The sequence below is a fragment of the Periplaneta americana genome, chromosome 3 (assembly GCF_040183065.1).
Source record: "Periplaneta americana isolate PAMFEO1 chromosome 3, P.americana_PAMFEO1_priV1, whole genome shotgun sequence".
NCBI lineage: Eukaryota > Metazoa > Arthropoda > Insecta > Blattodea > Blattidae > Periplaneta > Periplaneta americana.
The window spans coordinates 61154310-61177238 of NC_091119.1; the positions used below are offsets into that span (position 1 = coordinate 61154310).

A 22929-nucleotide genomic window follows, 5' to 3' on the forward strand; every position below is an offset into this window, starting at 1 on the left:
CTATCTCACCAATTTAGGAACAAAACCCACTATGTATGCAATTTAAATGCCTATGTAACTCTTTTACTGATATATATATATATATATATATATATATATATATATATATAATTCAGATTCTTTTTCTAAAACTCATCTTGACACTTAATAATGTTCTTAAACCATATATACTGGATACAACCTGATTTTTTCATGGAAATATTTATTTTCCAATGACAGGTACTGAGATTTACATTTTTGACCTAAACACAACTTTAATATAAAAGAAATATAAAATAAATAAAAAAGAATGCAAAAGGAGAAGAAAATGTCCTTCATTGTCTCATTAAGTTCCTCGCCTCTCAGTATCGGTCACTCTCTTTCACTTTGGTGAAAGCAAAATAGGTGGTCCCTGTTCATATCTTCTTGTAGATCATACAAGGTACATTTTGGGTCTGGTAGTAAGCCGAAACTAGGCAGTCATGCCCAGGGCCACCGAGAAAGAGGGGCAAAGGGGGCAAGTCCATATGGGCCTGTGAGCAGTAAGGGCCCATCAGATTAAGTGAGTCTGATTACTTTTTATTATCATGAATAATTATTCGTAGATACATATGGGTACTATAACATTTTGTAAGAATATTTGTTACATAAATTTGACACATTAACTCAACAATAGTAGAATTAATACAAATTACCACTTCATATGTAAATATTTGACTTTTATATAATAGAACATCGGTTTCCTGCATTAAAGTTCACCGACATGACACTTGAGGGCCCCAGCATTTGCCTGAACTATGTTCCCGTCGCTTGTACCGAACATGTTCAATTATTTATTGGCTTGTCCTTTTTAACTACCCCCGCTTGCCCACTGCAATATGCTAGTGGATTCTCCCCCAAAGTCGCAGGATCACGTTTCCTTTTCATTACATTGTATGTTTCGTGTCGAAACTTTCGTTTTTTTGTTGTCATTTGTCTAGTAAATTCTGTTCATTAATGTTACTGGTTGTAGTTTAACTGCACAATGGATAAGTACAGGCATAAGTCAAGAGCTGAGAAGCACAAGGAGAGACAGAAAAAACTGGAAGATTATTAATATGATTGCGTGAAAAATATTATGAAGACATTAACAAAGAGATCAATGATGAGTCGAAATATTTAAAATCAATTCATGCCTCTAATTTAGGGCCAACCCCACTGAAACCTATGAATCTCCTAAATAGTCTGAGGGAATTAAAAATGGACAGTTTATTTCCAACTATTTGTATAGCCATTAGCATATTCTATACAATTCCTGTGACAGTTGCTGATTCTGAAAGATCCTTCAGCAAAATGTAGTCAGATAAACAATGTGTCAAGAACGACTGAGTAACCTCGGCCTCCTTAGTCTGGAGAGCAATCTTGCTAGGTCTTTAAATTTTGATGATATAATTGATGATTTTGCATCAATGAAGTCAAGGAGAGTTGTTTTTTGATGTTGGACTGCAGGTTAGAAATTACATGTGTTTAGGAATATAATATATTGTGCTAATGTGAAGTTTTGCTAAAGGTTTTCGATGTAATAAAAGTGTATATGTTTAGGTTCGTATCTGTGTATGGGGTTATCTTTTATTTATTTTACAAATAACTATTATGATTAGAATAACTGGTAATTTATAATTGTTACTTTTTTCAACGGGATCCGAGTACAGTATTGCATAGGGGCCCATAAATTCTGTTGGCGGCCCTGGTCATGCCCAGTGCATAAGTGGAACTTTGCAACTGCTTCATTTCTTGGTCTATTTGGTATTTCTAAGACGTTCCTTTGCCACTGTTTCTCTTGTGTTCTGCTCTTAATATCTTGCTCATAAGCTTCTTGGATAACATTCTTGATGTTTAATTTAGCTGTAAAATATGATATTTGTTGTTTCATTGTTTGGGTTATCTGGGCGCCATTTTTTAGCCAATATGTCGGCCTGGTCATTTCCAAATATATATATATATATATATATATATATATATATATATATATATATATATATATATATACATATATTAAATCCAGACGTTTGAGATGGGCAGGGCATGTAGCACGTATGGGCGAATCCAGAAATGCATATAGAGTGTTAGTTGGGAGATCGGAGGGAAAAAGACCTTTAGGGAGGCCGAGACGTAGATGGGAGGATAATATTAAAATGGATTTGAGGGAGGTGGGGTATGATGATAGAGACTGGATTAATCTTGCACAGGATAGGGACCGCTGGCGGGCTTATGTGAGGGCGGCAATGAACCTTCGGGTTCCTTAAAAGCCATTTGTAAGTAAGTATATATATATATATATATATATATATATATATAGGGAAGACCAGGTAACTTGATACCCTAAGGGTGAAACCTAACCATTTTTCCCCCATTACTACAAATGCTAGTGGATTATGGTGATTTTCTAGTTTGAAGGTTGAATTTTCTTTTGCCAACTTCGTTTCGAATTTCGATACTGACAAATACTATAAATGGTAGTGATTTTGTAACTGGTATGTTGGCAGCTGAGGCAAATATCGACAATATTTGCCGGTACTGGAGTTCCATGAAATTAAAATTGTACTAGATTTCTCAGCCGGTTACTGGAAGATAGTGAAATTCGAACTTATTAATAATTAATTAATATTAGTATTAATATTAATACATAATAGTTATTTTATGTGTTGCGTTGTGGTTATAATTCAAGAATAGTCAGATAAGTACGAATAAATATAATATATTTGGGCGTGATAATGCACGTGGGTAATGGATAGAAATATTATTTCAAATTTTAATGAATTTCTTTCGTGTTTAGATTTTTATTACTATGTCAAAAAAATGAAATAGTGTTGCAGTGACTCCTCCAAGGAAGAAAATGTGTGGCATTCAGAGTACGCTTCAGAAATCTGTAGTTCACGTGTATAATGAGTTGAAGAAAGAAGATAATGAAGAAGGAATTATGCTAACGGAGACAGCAATTACAACCAGAATAGGAAAATTATTAGGAGTAAGTATTCTTAAGCATACATTTCAAAGTGGTATTCAGTTTTAGGAGTTTGCACTAATAATTTCATGATTGTGGTCAAACAAAACAAATTTTTAGGTTAGGCCTATATCATTAATCAAGTCAGTGATTTTCATATTGCCAAACTAAATACATTTAAGATACTGTAATACTGCAGTAAGTGATAGCTTAAATACATTTACAAATTAGACGAACAAATAATCAAACAGCACGAAAGTAAATTTCCAGTTTTCTCTTTTGGTATTAAATTAACCGTTCAGATCACAATTTACATGCCATATCGGCAGAAGAAAATACAAGTCATATTGTAATTATTAACTTGATATTGCAGCAAATATTACATGAATGTTGACCTGTTATGGTGCTTAAAAATAATTCAGTTTTATATAATAACTATATAACATACTCTATAAAGCATAGGAACGTTGACTCTGGCTGAATAATTTATTCATGACTGGTCTAAGTAATATTAAATATGGTGTTTCTTCAGAAAAGCTACCCCACCCAAAGTACTTGTTAAGATATAACACTCGAGAGGACGAGGACGCACTACTGGGAAACTAACAATTTCTCTTCGTCCTGGACCTCTCGCATGTTATATTGGTAATTAGTAACAAGTTTGAGGGAGGGACTACAACAATGCATTAGAATATACAGGTAAGTGTCAAAGGATTTTTGTGCTGAAAGTATTTGTGGCTGTGCACTAAAACCACGTGTTCATCACTATGTAAATATCACAGAAATCAATTAAACAAAATAAAATTATGCCTTCTTTGGTGTAGCTTTTCTGGAGAATTACCTAAATATTAGCCTACTTAAACCTATCGTAGACCCAACCTAACATGTTGATCATTTTCTATTCATATAGCTGTAGATGTTGGTATCATGCATGAATTTTATGATATAACAATTTTTAGAAGTATTATGTTATTGTTTGTTATTACAGCTTGGCTTAACTACAGCCACGAAAGTGATAAATTCACATAAGGGGACCCCACTCGTGACACCAGGAAAACATAGACTACGTAAACATCCAGTGACTGATGCTGATGATTTTACGAAAGATGCAATTGCGAGATTTATTTATGACAAGTTACATAAAGGTAGGGAAGTTACAGGAATTATTGTGTTGATTTATGCAATGTAATTCTGATATTAGTCATAGGCCTATGTATAAAAATATGGCATAATTTTCATTTACTGTTACAGGGGAAGTACTAACAGCAGCAAAAGTTCTGGAACATATGAATGATGATTATGAAACATATTTATTTAGAGTATCCTTATTATCGGTGAAAAAAATTTTGAAAGAGATTAAATTTCTATGGAGCAAAGGGGATCCTTATACACATGTATGAGAAAGTGATGTTATTCGTTTTTAAGAGAATATATAAGAAATGTGGAGCGTGAGAACCCTAAACCCGTAGTATTCTTGGATGAGACTTGGATTTTTATGAATGGTAAATTTCAATGTATTGTGAGACATTGAGTGATTGAATTTTTTACTAACAAATAGATTAACACTTATGTGGAATATGAAATTGCAATTAATATAGGCTACTAGTAATGAATTCAGGTGGGAACAACATGTTTTGCAATTAATAGTTTCATATTATAACTAGAGGTTAGTTATAAAATTCTTGAACGGTTTTCCTGTCTTTAAAATTTTTGTGTCTCTTAGAGTGTCAATGTGAATTGCTTTTCTCTCTCTGTTTTTTAAAGTAGGATCACCCACTTATTCATGAAATAAACCAGGTGAAGTTTCCAGTGACATGAATGGTATTATTCATAGACCAACAAATGAGGGTGGAAGATTAGATGCCGGAACGAAAGGTGGATTTATACTCGGTAAGTTATATTGATTTATATTTTACATAAATTTGGCAAGAGTAATTTTTTAAATCAGGGTATAAAAATATAAAAATTGGTGACTAAATAAAAACGTGGGAAAGCCTTTCACCAAAGAGGATCTCATGTCATGTTATGTTATGTTTTATTTTCTTTATTTAAATGCTGTGAATTCATGTGACGTGATTATATGCCCAGGTATAATTTTTATTGCAGGTGCTGATTTAATTTTTTCATGCAATTGAAAGAAAAGTCAGGACTACCATAGTGCTATGAATAGCCCTGTAGTTGAGAAGTGGGTGCAAACACAATTGTTGACCTGAGAACATTAGGGCAATGCGTTATTGTCATGGATAGTGCTGCATATCATAGCAGACTTGTGAAAAATCAGCCAACAACAAAATGGAGGAAAGAACAGCTACTGGTGATTGCAACTGAATATAATAGATTTGTTGTACTAAATGATAAGAGTTGATGGTGTGAAATCACCTTTTGATATTACATTGCAATATTAATTTCCATACTTTACAGTCATTATTATTATTATTATTATTATTATTATTATTATTATTATTACTACTACTACTACTACTACTTATAGATGCTACTTTTTTCTTTCAGGTGAAATTGAATCTACATAAGAATCCTAAAACAACAGAGCCTTGCCAATTACTGTTCTGAAGCGGCCTTGTCTTATGTGTTGTGTCTATATACAATTAATTCTTTCAGTTTTTTTTCCCCTTTAATGTAATGAAGTTGTTGGTTGATTGATACCAAGTGTTCAGCAGTTGATGTCATTTGTTATCTTGCACTCCAATATTTAACCAGATGATTGAAAGCTGTGTAAAGTTAAACAGTCAAGACAATGATCCATATCTTCATTGAGATTTCAGAAATGGCATGGGGAGATTCTGAAATATCAGTTCTTTGTAAATATTTGAGACAATCATGGCCTGCGATAATATGAGTACTGCCACTGTAGATTTTCATAGAAGTTCAGTTATTAAATTAGGTGTATTATTTTTACTATGTATTGTACTATATTTTTGTTTCGCCTAATTGATGAATTATATATGCTGTAAATTGAATAGTAGACTGTAGGTCTATAGCTTAACTGATGAATTGTATGTGCTGTAAATTAAATAGTAGGCTGTATACCACAAGTGATGAATTGTTGATGCTTGTAATGAGAAGTAATTTGCATGATATTTATTATCAGTTTCTGTATATTTCAACAGATTGAATTGTTTATACTTTTAAATTGAATTAACTTGCTTGCTATGTATTATATTTTATAGCTTAACTGATGAATAATTGTTTAGGTTTGTCAATTTAATAATCTGAGTGCCATGTACTTCATATTTTTAGTGGAGCCACCAATGTAGCTTAGTCGGTAGACTTGTTGGCCTGCAAATTCAGAGCTGCACTCGAGGGTAGTTTGGATCCCCCATTTGGTCTGATTAGTTGGTTTCTTCTGAGGATTTTCCTCCATCGTGGAGCAGATGCCGGATGGCCTATTGCAATTTTTTCATTTGCTTTAGAGTCATTCCGATTTTTGTTACCACATTGTCATGTTCTGATCTTGTTATTCTTTTAACAGTGTGGTAAGATGCAGGTATAGATAACCTTACAGTAATTTTGCTACCTTTCAGCTACCTCATTACCTCCTACTCCATAAAGTTCATGGATCCACGGAAGTACCAGTCGTCGATGTAATTCGACCATTTTGCTTAAAATATTAAAACACTGTAAAATATTGAGATTTCATGCTGTTACGTCCATTACTGCAGCAAGAACATCTGATTTTGAATCTGATAGTATGACAGCCTTCTCAGATTTATGAAGTCGATACTGGAGATTTTGTAAGCTTAAAAGTGTATCTAAATTTTCACTATCAAAATTAGTCAGTGTTTGAAGTTAGTTAGTGGCGTTTAAAAAGGGCGCGTCAGCTACTATGGCTATTTGCGCCCTTATCTAAAATCTTTCACTAAACACAAACACAATACAATAACCAGAATGTTTAAAAAGCTAAAAAGCGTTGTCACGGTTAAAATGGGGCAAACAAGTGTTTGAATATAATTCCCTGTAAAAGGGAATATACTGGTATTGTACTACAACACCACTACATCTATGGCTTGGTAAACAGGATCCATCTATAAAAAATACTGTATGTAGTCACTCACTGACCAGATCATTTATCGTTTCTAATGATTTTTAAAATGTCTGGAGAAGTATCACATTTCTTAACATCATCTGTTAAAGTTAACTTATATACTATTCATTTTGAAATAACTTGGGATTGTGTTTTATTAGTAAAGTTTCCCTTAATTGAGCAAGTTTGAGTTCTCCAAGTAGAGTCAAAAAGTCTGTTGGGATTTTGGCTCAGTTTATTAATATTTGTGGACTGTGATTTTTTGTTCTAGACAACCATATTATCTGCAAATGATGAGATTATCATAAGATCTATTTCTTTAGTTAGACCATCGACATTAATATTGGAAAATGTATTCCTGAAAACAACAATGTGGGAAGCCCAGATGAATCTGTCTCTATTTACATATTTGTGACAATGAATCAAATAATCAAGTCACTGACCCAGTGTAACACTTTATCATGGACACCCTAAGTTTGCAATTTCTTAAGTGATTTATATCTACAGAGCCATATGATCCTTGAAAATAAATTAAAATTGTTAAGTTGTTTTGTTTTCTGTTTAAAATATCTTTAATATCTCGACTAAAATTTAAAATCTGTCCATTTGTTGAATGCAATTCTCTAAAGTCAACCCAATAAAATGAAAGTTAGTTACTAGATTCCAGGAACCAATTCAATCTATGAAATCATCTCTTCCATAATTTTGGCTATCATACTAGTAAGTGGTATCTGTCGATAACTCGAAAAGATATTAGTTGAATAATTGCTTTTCAAAATTGATGTTATGATAGATTTTCTCCAGACAGATATTGTATTTTAGATGAGATTACAAGATAAAAGTAGTGAGTTTGCTTGTTTGCCAACATGTTTAAGAAAATCAGCATGTGTATTGTCTGGACTTGGAGATGTTTTGGGTCTTATGTTATTAAATTAATAGTAATATTCAGTTCTTGATTAAATATTGTTATATAAAGTAGATAGTAGATTTAATATTTCTTTCAGTTTTTCCTTAATAGTCTGACGTACACAGATAAAACTGACAACCACACCACCAACTAATCTAATAGAAATTAAAATATAATTAAATGTAGAAAAAGTAATTAAAATTATAAATACACGTAATAAACCATAACCCCCTAATTTCAACAATATACTATTTTATTCCCTTTCACAGCTTGTAGATAATTATTAATTATAGTTATTACTTATTAGCATAATATTTATTGAACTTATTGGCTATTTCACTTCGTTTGAAAGATGTTATTGTGTACAAAAAGCATTTTTTGATGATCGTTTCATGCTGTATGTTGTGTATAAATCTATGATTTCTGGCCATCTGTTCTGTGTAATCCATCTTTTGTATAGAATTAATAAAATATTCTTTTGGTAGTAATTATTTTATTAATTGAGTATTTAATTTTCACCAGCTCACATTTCTTGAATCATTTGTTTTTTCTTATTTAAATTTAGGACACAAGAGCCAAAAAGAGACTTCACAGTTATGTATCATACATTTTTTCAATGACAGACGTGGAGTTGCAGAAATAATAAGTGTAAGTGTAGCATTATTAAGCAATTTACAAACAAATGAAATCTTTAAAAAGGTATCTAGAAGTGAAATTACTTATGCTTTTAAGGACCAAAATTATTTTTGTGAGTTGATTTATTATTATTTCAGTTTTAGCCTAGTTGTATTATCCATTTCCTTACTAATTTCAAAAGATAATCAGAAGTTCATTCGAATTCCAACCAAAAGTCAATTGGTTATTAATTTATCTACCTTTAGGAAGTACAGTATATGTACGCTGGAATCTTTGAAGTGAAGTGACAATAATTTAATTGGTCTTGGAACAGATTTGATTCTTGAATATTATATACTATACTTTGTTTTATATACTATACTTTGTTGTATATTTACGTCTAGTAACCTATTAATGCTAATACTAATAATAATGTAAAGGAATAAAAGAATAGAACATAGCAATACATTTCTCATTATTATTGAAACTATTTAGAATAACCTTCCAACATTAAGGTAAAGTACGGTGAGTAAAGAAGTCATTCAGTACATAGGATCGTGATTTTACTACATGTGGCGATATCTGGTAACAGTTGGCAACACTGACAAGGCGGAAATATTTGCTGTTTGGGAACTGAACTTACGTGATCCTCACTATATATATATATATATATATATATATATATATATATATATATTGCAATGACCAGGTATCCATCGTAGTTTTATTTTTTTCTGTTAATAGCCGTAGCATATTTTGGCAATTCTGGATTTGTTTCATGGAAATATAAAAAATTGCAATTTCTGCAGTGTGTTCGTAGCTCGGCCGGACCGTTATAACATAACCTAAATAATATAAACAAGTGTTAGAAAAATTTTAATTAGGGATGATGAAATAAACAAGAAAACTTTTAATTAAGGATGATGAAATAAAAAATAAACATGAATAACTTTAAAAGGAACAATTATTGAAAGTACAATTTTCAAATTTGAATGTTTTAGTGGTCTAGCCGAGCTACAAACGCACTGTATAAAATCATGTTTGAGGATTATGGAGGGTTTTGAATCTAGACGACTCATATTGTAACAGTAATAATTAGTGGAAGCTGGGAGTGCAGCGTTGTGGCAAGAAAATTCTGTCTTGTTTAGGATATAGGAATTTTGTAATACATTTATCTGAAATAGACGGGCACAGTAGGAAGCAGTGTACCTAAAGCCAAAAGTCAGATTGATCATTGTAAGAGGAAAAGAGAAATAAACGAAAGTATTGAAATCAGTATGTTACCATTTTTACTTTAATCATTGCAGAATATCATACAGAGTCAATTTACCTTTGTAATACATGTATTTCACTTGAACATTACTGCTGAAAGTCCGATAGCCTACTTTTATATTGAATTCGACTACTGTCTGAGTGCCAGTTCTGTAACTGCCACAGGAACGAGGAGTAGAACAATTAAGTAAAAATATACAATGCGGTAGGGAAGTGGCATGCGACTAATAAGCGGGTGCTTTGTTTTTAGCTTCATCACTCTTTTCAATTATATTACTTATAATTCTACGATCCTCAGAATATACTGCTTTATTTTTCTTCTGCACTGACACAGCAGCAGTTCACCGCTCAAGAGTTAATATTTCTGCTACAGAGGGAATACTCCCTAGTTGTTTATGCTGAGTCACTTGCTCCCGCTCCCCACTTCCTCATACCACACAGTTTCAGAGCTGGCACTCAGTATGTACTATTCTACAAGTTGCAGAGAATTAAAAAATCCTCAATTTAATAGTCTTTAGTTTAATTCCTCCTGTCCACATTAGTTATTGTTAATTGTGGGTGGTATATTGCGGCAGCTGAGTGGTCAGACCTCCAGCCTGTCATGCAGGCGACCCGGGTTCGAATCCCAGTCAAGTCTCGGATTTTTCATTGAAAAATTCATAGTAACCCTTGCGGCGGATAAGGTCGCAGGGGGTTTTTTCTCGGGGTTCTCCCATTATTCCCCATATTAGGCATCTACATCATTCTATCATCATTTCTTCATTTGGTCATCATTCCATAGGATTCCCCAATCGCTGGCTGGCATCACACGAAGGGTGCTGGTCTAGGAACGAGGGTGGTTGCCTGCTCAAAACCTGGGTATGCAGCAAACCTTAGTGTAGTCAGCTGGTGTAGGTTTGGGAATGCGCCTAGCTTGAGGATTAGCACAATAGATCGTAACAGATCACAGTGCTGAGCCATAGTGCCCCCCTCCCGTCAATTCCATTCCAGAATGATAGATGGTAAATTGTATTTAGGTTTGCTGAACAATAAGGTTGTCAAATTAAGGAAGATCAGTTAATAGACAATATTTCACTTAGAAAGTCAATGAAAGGGGGAAAGGAACTGGCCATCCTACCCTATTAACTCCTGGCTTAGTAGCCTCATGAGTGTTGCCTTGTTGGTATCACTCGTGAGGTTCAGACCTGTCTCCGGACAGTTGACTAAACAACAAGAACGTCAATGAACTTTTACACAAGAGACAGGCATAATTTCACATAACTACACAATATCTTAAGTTACAGAATAAAGAACTTTCATTACCGGTAATGTAAATTTTAATATCTGCAAGGAAGTAAACATTCATGTCTGGTACATGTAATCTACAAATGTCATGTTTTTAGTATAGCCTACAGTTGATACTATAGTCAGTCAATTATCACTTTTTTATTTCATTCATTTGAAAATTGTGTTATCGCTTTGATAGGCTGCCAAACTGACAAATCATATCCTAATTATGAACTTCGTACAGTACAGCCACATGAGGGGCCAGAGCCAAGCCAAACACCTGCCATCTAGTAGTTAACTGTGGAACTAGTAGACAGGATAGCAGTGCTGCTGCAAAGATGTTGTCAATTGGCCTTTCTTTAACCGGAATCTCGTCACCTATGGTGACTCTCATTTTCTTTGATCACAAGACTAGGTGGTTACCATTCCAGACTCTATATCCTTAAAAAATTTCTTAGTTCGAATCCAGAACTGGCAGGTAAGCTAACTAGTACGTCAAAGCAGCAGTTATTGCAGTTAAACTGTAAGTTAGATTATATTTTTAATAGCAAATCTCTAATATAGAAATTATATTGCTCTAATACCTAGCAATTATTATTTCACATGATGCAAAGAATATGGAGACATTTTTAAAAATCTGGAAGATGGGAAATCGTAATAAAATAAGACAAAATACAACATTCCTAGAAATATAGAAAATACAGGAGTTTATACGAGTTCAGCAACTTTCTTTTCATTACAAATAAAAAAATTCCATCACATCTGGTCACATGTTATTGGAGGAAATTTAGTATTTGATTAATTATTTTCAATTCTAACAGAATTTTGTCTTATTTTACAATGATTATAAATATTCTTCACTTCAGTTTCATAAATAATGCAACACTATTTGTTTTCTATAGTTCTCAGAAGTCTCTGTCAACTCTGGTTTTGGAAAGTTGAATAGCTGTTGACTGAGCACGAGTCATACGTGACGAAGGGTTGCTCTTCTCCATCATATACCAACACAGTCGGCCTCTCACAGTCACACACTGGCTCCTCTTCCTTTGTAAGCAGCCGAGGTCCAATCAGCGTGATTGATATGGCTCCAATTGGCGCAGTTATCACAATGGACAAAACTGCCACAATCAGCACGATGTTGGCATACTGTTTTTCAGGTAATGTTTTGGCCATGTCGTAGGCAATTGGTCCAATTGCTGCCTATAAGCACAAAAGATTGACACACAACTCTAACTCAGTAGGAATTTGATTTGGAAAAATACTGCAGTATACAGGATGATTCACGAAGATCATGCAATACTCTAGGATCTGATTCCTGACATCATTGTGAAGAAAAAAGTTAATATATACATGTGTCCGATTTTGGATAAAATCACAGGTCTTCTGGAATACAGATTCTTGTGAACTTTGCATCAGAGACGAGTGGATTGACCTTCATTACGTGCATTACAGCTGATAGCAGTGACTATGATTGCTAGATTTCCCAATATTTGTGGGATTTTCCGACATTTAGAGAATTTATGTTTTTATTTCCCACTTCTGATTTAAGATACCAATTTTCCGGTTTTCTCTCTTCAAATTGAAAATTCTGTAAAAGTTACATTTTAATTTTATATATTTGGTAACATCATGTGACTCATCAATTGTAAGACTATAAGTCAGTTCAGATCTTTATATTGAGCTGTATGGTATAGGTACCAGGACCAATCTGTGTGCTTGGCGTACGCCACAGCTGCGTCACATTTCCGTATCCCATTGAAGCCTGTGCTTCACAACTGGAACTGACTCTAGTGTCTTACATATGGCAGGGGCTGAAGTAGACAAGAAAGGAGATACTTAGTATCGCCATCTTTGTCTTAGGGCCTACATACAGCAGGGGCTGAAGCAGACGAGAAGGAGATACCGGTACTTTAGTATTGCCGTCTCAGCAGCATGTCGTCCTATCGAGTTTACATGGTATTGTACGAACTTAAATTTACATTCTCCGATTTATTTTTTTCGCTAAATGAAGCTCAACTACTTAAAATTCCATTTTATTCACATATAACGCCATCGGCACAGTAGGAACTATGTGAAAAACAAAGAAGCAATACTTTGCTAGTGCGGGTTGCATAGGCTACTTTTCTGCCTGCCTCACCCAGTAGCGCTTGAAAGCCATTCGAGCATAGAGTTCAATGTGGCACCATACCCCATTAAACTCTATGCTTCACTGCCGTACTCGCACTAGCGGGATTACCCGAACTGAAAACGTTAATCGCGAGTTAGCTTATCTGTTATATGTTGGAAGGCAATGTTTATTTCCAGAACACTACATGCTCGCAGCCCCCTTGCCTTACTTCACCCCCTCACCCAAGCTTTGTAGCGATCGTACAACAATCGTCAAAGCCACCAGCGCAATTCAGTCGGCTAAGGCGCTTGCCTGCCGATCCAGAATTGCGCTCGGGTGCGGGATCGATTCCTGCTTGGGTTGATTATCTGGTTGGGTTTTTTTCCGAGGTGTTCCATAACCGTAAGACGAATGTCAGGTAATCTATGGCGAATCCTCGGACTCATCTTGTCAAATACTATTTCGCTATGGCTATCACCAATTCCGTCGACGCTAAAATAACCTAGAAGTTGATACAGCGTCGTTAAATAACCAAGTAAAAAAAAACCGATCGTCAAGCGCACAGATTAGACCAGGTATCTGTACGATAATGATCACACTCTCACTAATCGATACTCGATAGTAACGTCACGAGAAAGCGAAAATCCGAATGTTCACTTTTATGACTGCTAGATGAATGCAGTAGTTTTGTGCGTGGATAAGTGGTGATCTTAGGTTACATCACTAGCTACATTCTGTTTAGTGACGAAGCTCAATTTACCCGCACTGAAATTTTCAGTATGCAGTCACATGTTTGGTCGGAGGAAAATCCCCACGAGATTTTGGTACCGGTATGTAGGCTAATATTCAGCATTGTGTGATCTGGTTTGTTGAGCAGTAATTTAACTGGTCGATACCGGTACATTTTCGAGGATCGCGTTACGAGGCTACTTCCAATTTTTGCGATAGGAATTCTGCAGTGCTTGGGAAAAGTGACCTAAGTCAGTTTCCACAAATCTTTTTTTGATAATTTATTGACAACTTACATTGGTTTATGTCGATTTGATTTTTTCTGTATGAATTATTGTATTGGGAGAAATACTTATGTATTTTTTTTTCCAAGCTAGTAGATGTTCCGTAAGTTGTCAATAAATTATCAAAAAAAGTTTGTGGAAACTGACTTGTGTCACTTTTCCCGAGACTGCAGAATTATACCTCCATTATTGGAGGAAATACCATTGCGTACGCGAGGACTAACGTATTTCGAGCATGATGACTTTTCATGGGAAGTAGCGGATTATTTAAATGACAGATTCCGAAGACGTTGGATAGGCCGTGGCGGTTCCTTTCCTTGACCAGCCAGATTCCCTGATTATGACCTCATTAGACTACCGGTATTGTTTGTGGGGATGGTTTAAAGAAACGTTGTGAGAATGAACAAGCAAGAAGAGTTAGTACAGCGTATCTATCTAGCAACCGAGGAGATTTGTGCCAACAACGGAAGTTAGGGAATGCGGCACACACGGTTCACACTCAGGCGATTTCATGTATTGCTGCAGAAGGTGGAATCTTTGAAAATCGGCTTTACTACATATTTTTCAGGTGAGTAATATTAATAACGTGACTATTCTGTAATGAATTTATAATACACCCGGTACTATTTTCGTAGATAATTTAAGTGCCTAACTGATATGTATATCTATTACCAAGCAGTACATCTCACTTGACGATATGTATCAAACGAAGATCAATTGTTTGTGTGTAAATAAATAAGTAAATCTGAAGTCTGATTAGTGGAATATGTAGCTAATCGGCGATGTATACACTGAAGAGGGAAAGGAACTGGCCACCTTACCCCATTATCTACTGGCCTAGTTGCCTCATGAGTGATGCCTTATTGGTGTTATTTATGTTACTTATGGTGTTACTTGGTGCTATGTCTTCGGACAGTTGACTAAACAACAATCTTTATAATTTTCACGTTTATGTTGAACATTCAGCGAAGTGTAACTCAATTTTTAAAATCTCATGTACCGGTACTGTATGTTTGTATGAACTTCTTTTTTCACAGTGATGTCAGAAATGAGATTCTAGAGTATTGCAAACGGTATTCTTCGTGAATGACCATACAGTCACGAAGCTTGGGTTTTGAGGGTGCTGGAAACAATAGACTGTGACGGTACTATTTTGCATTGCCTGTAATGAGGTGATATTGGCGATCCTAGTGGTGAGCAACTATCTAATATTTGCATATTTACTACGTATTGAGCTTCGCGACTGTATATATACTAGACTGTGATACAGTGGTGTTCAAATTAGTAGCAACAACTGCTGCAAAGAGAATATTGTCATATTTCTTTATTTATTTAATTTGTATCATATATAAATTGTTGGTTGTGTAAAGCATTAACACTGATGGAACTTTCAACTCTGATAAATACATCGAAATTTTACAAAGTGAGTTGTTCCTGGAATCAATGTTTTTATGTCTTGCGTCAATTTTATTAATAATAGCATAATTAAATTGCTGACGTAGTCAGGTACGTAATTCACTTGATTTACATAAATCCTGTAGAAAATCTATGGGCCGTCATGGAAAAAAGGATGAAGAAAATGGATTGTACTACAAAAGAAAAGATGATATAAAATATTCTCAAAGTATAATTCAAGAGTACTAAAATAAATTCGGTTAATACCTTGAGAATTAAAGAGGTATTGAAAAATAGACGATTAGCTACTACATATTTTAGACAACTGATGAAAGTGAAAGAAAACATTAAAACGAAACATTATTGAAGCTACCACTTATTTTGTAAAATACTATATGTTTTAGATTTCTCACCGTTAATTTGGACACTACTGTAATTGCAAAGAGCTGGGCAGTTTTAAGGATATTTGGCTATTAAAAACGTTCCTTGCAAGCTTTTATAGTTTTAATAATGAGCTTACAGTATCAGACTTGGGAAACATATTTCAGTCATTCCGGGCAAAGTGGGATTTCCAATGAAAAATTCTTTTTTTCAGAAATATTTGTTTATTGTTAGTGTAAGACATAGATAAGACTCTAAAATTAAATATTCTGATGATTTTTTTTTTCAAAAGTAAAATATAAGTTTTATGGGCATTGAATTTAAGTGGTCTTAGATGGATAATAGGTAGGCCTATTGTTTGTTGCCCTAAAGTTTGCAGGAGAGATAAGGATTTGATTAAATCATCAGCCCTCCAGTGAGAGTGACCACAAGGATCCTGTATACAGAGCAGTTATGCTTTTTAAGTCGATTAGTTAAAAAGAAAACTAGTAAATTTTGTCATTAATTCCGGTTCACGTTAACACTTTGGTTAAAAAACTTAAAATTGTTTAACGACACGTTAAAAGTGTTACAATTTTTAAAAAGGTTATGTACCTTAGACAGACAGCCCGTTTCGATGCTGGTGTTGCGTCATCTTCACTGTCCTATTAACTACTGTTGTTCCTGTTGATCTTGCATTCTGCTATTTGCATTTAACACTTTTAATGTGTTGTTAAACAATTTTAAGTTTTTTAGTAAATTTTGGATTTGGAATTTGCTTGATATAAAAATAGAGAGATCAGTTGTTAATGTATGTTTTTCAAGAAGCTATTGTTGAAGAAATATTTCGAGAGTCTGCACTGATAATTACAAAGTTCCAGGTTCAAAGAACTTTTTACTCTATACTATATTCTTTCTGCCATTTATTTTCAACACTTCGGATTAATAACAATTAATCTTACGGTTCAAGTGAATTATTTTGACTTAGAAATGTCATAGTTGTTTTGAAATTGGAAAAATGAAGCACATTAACTCATCTGTAATATCCGTAACAAAATGTAACATCTGTGAATGGAAGCTGTAAAATATTTAACTTACCAATTATGTTTTTTGTGAACTAATTGGATGCCATTTGATTTGCATTGCTTTCACATGGACACTATGAAAGTGAATTTCTTTTTGCTTAAGGCAGAAACCTGAGTTTTATACTTTTTGTTAATGAGATGGACCCTACACTGCAAGGCACAAGGGATAGAAGAAGAAGAAAAAGAAGAAGAAGAAGAAGAAAATAAGGTGTGAAATCAGTTCACAGATCTTGTAACATCCGTGACAGAATCTTTTTTTTTAATTTACAAAAATAATACATTTTATTCAACAACTTTTTTTCTGTAAAATCATACTGACTTATAAACTGATTCTAATAATAAAAGTTGACAAAAGGCATTTCATTTTAAATATATAAGTAGAGTTTGAAAATAGTAAAAATGTAATACCCATGACAACAATTTTTTATTTACAAAAGACCAAAGGATCTATAGTTGGAACTATGCCGAGATGTATTGTGTATTTCAGAGTACGAATAAAACAAATTGAGTGAAATTCATTATTTAAATTCACTGAAAATATTGAGCCAGGAGGATTGAAGAACTCCAGCAAAATATCGGAATACATGTCAATGAAACCATGCAATGATGTGGTCCTAAATGAAACATATTTTAAATCTGACTGTTAGTTACATACTAATTTACTATTGTATAAAATGATATATCAAATGGCTGTAATAGTTGAGATAAATATATCTGAGAGCCACCGGCATAGCTCGTCGGCTGAGGCGCTTGCCTGCTGATCTGGAATTGTGCTCGGGCTTGGGTTCAATTCCCGCTTGGGCTGATTACCTGGTTGGGATTTTTTCGAGGTTTTCAATCCTAAGCTACTATAGAAGATATTGAAGCCTTCATAAAAAAAGTGTGTAACGAAGATGACTGATACATTCTAATTATATATTTTGTTTTGCAACAATTCAGTTCCTTTATCATATTGTGAATGGTACTATTGTTAATAGTTTATTTTCTTGAACTGTCATTTGTAAGACATGCAAAAATGACATAATTTATTATATTCTTCTTCTATGGCACTATGGTTCTTTCAGTATAACCTTGGCTATCCTAATGACAACCTTCAAATCGACTCTGTGCTTTCATTTGCCAAGAATTTATTATACATGTTGAAGGGAACCTAGTACATTATTTCACAGAGGTAATAGATCAAGTTTAGTCAAATAAGTTTTTTTGGGACGTCCAATAATTTTGAGAATACGAAATGTAACGTGTTGCAATGCTGCAAAGAATAGCAGTGCTGCTTGAGGTCATTGCTTCGCAGTGGGGATGAGTGTAACTTTCTTATAATATTACCTACTGTAAACTTAATTTATTTTCTAAATTCATTTATTTCTAACTTCTTTAAATACAATACCTTAAATAGAGATTGAGTTACAGAATGTGTATTTGTAATATATTATTTTGAGTTTACATCAGATGTAAAGGAATCTTTAATGGAAATAGTTTTGTTTTATAAGAATATAAATTCTTTATTATTTGTAATTACGTAAAAAGTAAAGAGATCAACAGATGCTGTGAATGTTAAGTAAGTTTCATGGTATTAAATTTATAGTTAAAGAGGCTATAGCATAATAAAGAATGTTAAAAACCAAAAAATTTGCGTAATTAATTCATGGAATACTTTACGTTTTGATGTACAGTAATTTGATCGAAACGTATGTGATGAGACGTTTTTGTTTACATTCTCCTCTCGCAAGTCTTGCCGAGTGGATGACTGGAGTTACACTCACCCTCACTGCAGAGCAATGACCTCAAGGAGCACTGCAACTCTTTGCAGTGTTACAACATGTTACATTTCGGATTCTCAAAACTATTGGACGTACCAAAAAACTTATTTTACAAAACTTGTTTGGATTGACTTGATTTATTACCTCTGTAAAGTAATATAATAGGTTCCCTTCTACCCTGTATCATAGGCCTATATCAAAATAAGGTGATTGTACCGCACTGTGACTGCGTGGTCTTAAGCACTATACTTCGAATGTGGCTGTATGGAACGAGCATTGGTTCGAGTCTCAGGGGAGAAGATATTTTCTTATGAAAATTCGGCTACATTATAGAACTGATGTCCACCCAACACTGTGAGAAAAACAACAAGCAGCATAATCCGGTCTAGCAAACCGGTTGGGTAGCAACGTTCCGACCATACATTATCCCGTACTGATCAATGATTGAAATTTAAATTTGAAATTATGTTTTATTTAACGACGCTCGCAAGTGCCGAGGTTATATCAGCGTCGCCGATGTGTCGGAATTTTCTCCTGCAGAAGTTCTTTTACATGCCAGTAAATCTACTGACATCAGGCTGTCGCATTTAAACACACTTAAATGCTATTGTCCTGGACCGGGATCGAACCCGCAACCTCGGGCACAGACGTCAATGATTGACCTCTGTGTTGAGGTACATGGGCGTGAGGCTAACAGTGGGCTGATAGACTTTGGCTCTATTGAGGCTGTTGCGAAACACATTTAAAATAAGAAGGTACAATTTTGTGCTCTCAATTGTACACAGAAAACATTTCTACCAACCTTTGTATCACTGCTTCTATTTTATTTTGTTTGGTTATTTAACGATGCTGTATCAACTACGAGGTTATTTAGCGTCCATGGAATTGGTGATAGCGAGATGGATGAGGCCGAGGATTCGCCATAGATTGCCTGACATTTGCCTTATGTTTACGGAAAACCTCGGAAAAACCCAACCAGGTAATCAGCCCAAGCGGGAATCGAACCCGCGCCCGAACGCAACTCCAGATCGGCATGCAAGTGCCTTAGCCGACTGAGCTACGCTGGTGGCTCACTGCTTCTATGGAAATTCAGCGATAATAGTCAAGAGAGATCTTTGGAAAGACCATGTAAGGGATGAAAGGAGACGGTAATAAGTTACTAGACCCAACATGGGGAAGGTTGATGTTGATAATGACTTTCGAATTTTATTTATTATACTGTACTTCATATGCGATATTCTCGGATAAATTTATTGCTTCGTAAATACTGAATATGAACAAAATATTTTAAATAGTTTAGATGGAATTACTGTCAGTCACACCAAAGCCCAAAATAACTTCTTTGCTCCAACTGTATTTTCTTGAAAATGTTGAAATAGTAGGATTTTTACACCATCAGATAATTCTGCTTTAAATTTCATATAACGAAAAATTAAAATTAAGCATTCTATTTGAGTTTATAATATTAAGTCTGTACAGAGAATACCTAATAGGCTGACCATACATCCCCGATTTCCGGGGGCAGTCTCCGGTTTTGAGTTGCTCTCCCCAGGGAGCAAATGTCCCTGCTTTTGTCCCCGAAAATTAATTTTGTCCCCAGAAGCTTTGATTTTGTTTCAGTAACATTTTACATATAAATATTTAAGGATCGGGATGGAACTGCTGTGATTCATGCACATTTCTGAACGCTTCTCAGTATCAGACAGAAGAACCAGTGAGCACAGTATGGGATATTCTGCACTTTTTGAGAAGAATATAGCATTTTTGTCTTTAGTCATCTTAGCATTCGCGCTGCACGGAAGTGTTAGAACTGCTGCAGCGTCCATTTGTAAGTACTGGTACCGTTCAAAAAATGAGAAATTTTGTAACAAACCAATAGGTAAAAGTGGTATGATGTTTTTCAACATCTCAAAAAAAAAAAAAAAAAAAAAAAAAAAATCCGTTTGAAAATCCTCTCAAAATAGTGTCATTAATCATGTGACTTCCAGTCAGTAATTCATCAGTTGAAAGAGTTTTCTCCACAATGAACTCAATCTGGTCTGATGAAAAGTAAAAAAAAAAAAAAAAAGAAAGTTGAAACAGTTAAAACTTTGTTAGGCCTACAAGTGAAAACAAACTCTCATTCCTCGTTTGAAGAACTTAGTGTGAAGCTGTATGGGAATGAACAAATGCTTAAAAAGACACATTCTTCAGACAAATACTTGTAAAATGTGCGGGTTAGAGTTCAGTGTGCACAATATTATGTGAAAGACTTCCATGCATGCATCAGTACTGAAATTGAATCCTTAATGGCTGTGATTATCTGTATATAGGAGTCACGTGTGTTTATACATTTAATTCAAAATGTTAAAGATATTGTACAAATTTAGTGTGCAAAGTTCTATCATTGTATCTAGTGTTACATGTATTTTCTGTAACATTTCAACGGAGAGTGACTAGGTAACCGTTTGTGGTTTTTCTTGAAATTGCTGATGTCCCCTGCTGGACCATAAAAAATCTGGTCAGCCTAAATTAACATAAGATACTAGTCAAGATTTGGTTATTATCACTTAAAATGAAGTTCCTACAAGTCCCTGCTAACGTTATTTATATGTTCCAGTAGGCAATATAGCTTACCTGAACAGTAGCTTTGGGGAACCAGGCCATAGCTACAAACAACTTTTCCTTCCAATTCAGACCAGCACCAGATGCGATTAAGACAGACACTGCTAAGCGTACCTAGTAGAAAATAAAATAATATTTTATAAGTTGCTATTACGTTCACATAATTCACATTAGTCACAAAACAAAGGTAAACACAAAATTATAAAGAGGTGGAAAAATTCAAATATCTTGGAGCAACAGTAACAAATATAAATGATACTCGGGAGGAAATTAAACACAGAATAAATATGGGAAATGCCTGTTATTATTCGGTTGAGAAGCTTTTATCATCCAGTCTGCTGTCAAAAAATCTGAAAGTTAGAATTTGTAGAATAGTTATATTACCGGTTATTCTTTATGGTTGTGAAACTTGGACTCTCACTTTGAGAGAGGAACATAGGTTAAGGGTGTTTGAGAATAAGGTGCTTAGGAAAATATTTGGGGCTAAGAGGGATGAAGTTACAGGAGAATGGAGAAAGTTACACAACACAGAACTACACGCATTGTATTCTTCACCAGTCATAATTAGGAACATTAAATCCAGACGTTTGAGATGGACAGGGCATGTAGCACGTATGGGCGAATCCAGAAATGCATATAGAGTGTTAGTTGGGAGGCCGGAGGGAAAAAGACCTTTGGGGAGGCCGAGACGTAGATGGAAGGATAATATTAAAATGGATTTGAGGGAGGTGGGATATGATGATAGAGACTGGATTGGTCTTGCTCAGGATAGGGACCTATGGCGGGCTTATGTGAGGGTGGCAATGAACCTCCGGGTTCCTTAAAAGCCAGTAAGTAAGTAAGACACAAAAGCTCGCACTCTTACTTATTAGAGGCAAAATAGCTTTGTCGTTTAGCCTAATTTTAAATAGTTTGCAGATATTGTTACACATACATAATTTAAATATTTACGAGTGTCAAAAATATCTAGTTTCCTGTCGTTACATAGGCTATATACTATTAATGTTGTTGTATACAGGGTGTAAGGGGTATAAGTGCCATTATTTTAACTGATGATTATTCATGCCATAAGGAAGAAAGAATGTCCTTACAATTTTTTTCTGATAGCAATATTTAACTAATTATTAAAGTTTACAATATTAGGCGTTTGACAACATTGCTGGATGGGGAGGAGGGAGTTTAGAAGTACACAGTACAATCGGGTACAGACATACGGGTACAAAACAGACGCTCTGTTCTAATGCTGGAGCGGACCAAGACAATACTGTTGTTTACATAAAACGAGCAGCAAATACAAACCTCCAATCTCATTAATAGAACATTATGGTAAATTTACATCTTATGTAACAATATTGCTCCATTTTTTAATTGTACGTCTAAAAAGTAAACAATGGTTTTCTGCACAAAATCACACGGACTTTTTTTCTAATGCAACATTTTAATCTCTCCCGCTTCCGTAAAGCAGTATCATTTTTAAACAAATTTCTGGTTGTGTGATTTTCGAAACGGGATAAGAGATTTCTAGTTTCTAATAATCGTTG

General features: G+C 34.5%; 1 protein-coding gene and 1 long non-coding RNA gene across 2 annotated transcripts in view; one reads left to right on the top strand and one right to left on the bottom strand.

The window, feature by feature from the left end:
• The first annotated feature begins 2000 nt into the window (after positions 1-2000).
• LOC138696079 (uncharacterized) lies at positions 2001-8411 on the top strand. The gene is made up of 6 exons (XR_011331228.1): positions 2001-2986; positions 3951-4107; positions 4214-4464; positions 4727-4852; positions 5069-5276; positions 5474-8411. It is a non-coding gene; the product is annotated as an uncharacterized lncRNA (long non-coding RNA).
• A 1387-nt stretch (positions 8412-9798) lies between these two features.
• LOC138697026 (sodium/hydrogen exchanger 9B2-like) overlaps positions 9799-22929 on the bottom strand; it is a 64840-nt gene continuing 51709 nt past the window's right edge. The window contains exons 8-9 of the mRNA XM_069822619.1: positions 21401-21502; positions 9799-12264 (exon numbers count right to left, since the gene is read on the bottom strand). Coding sequence (XP_069678720.1) covers positions 11983-12264; positions 21401-21502 — 384 coding nt within the window. The 3' untranslated portion in view covers positions 9799-11982. The remainder of the gene's footprint in view (positions 12265-21400; positions 21503-22929) is intronic.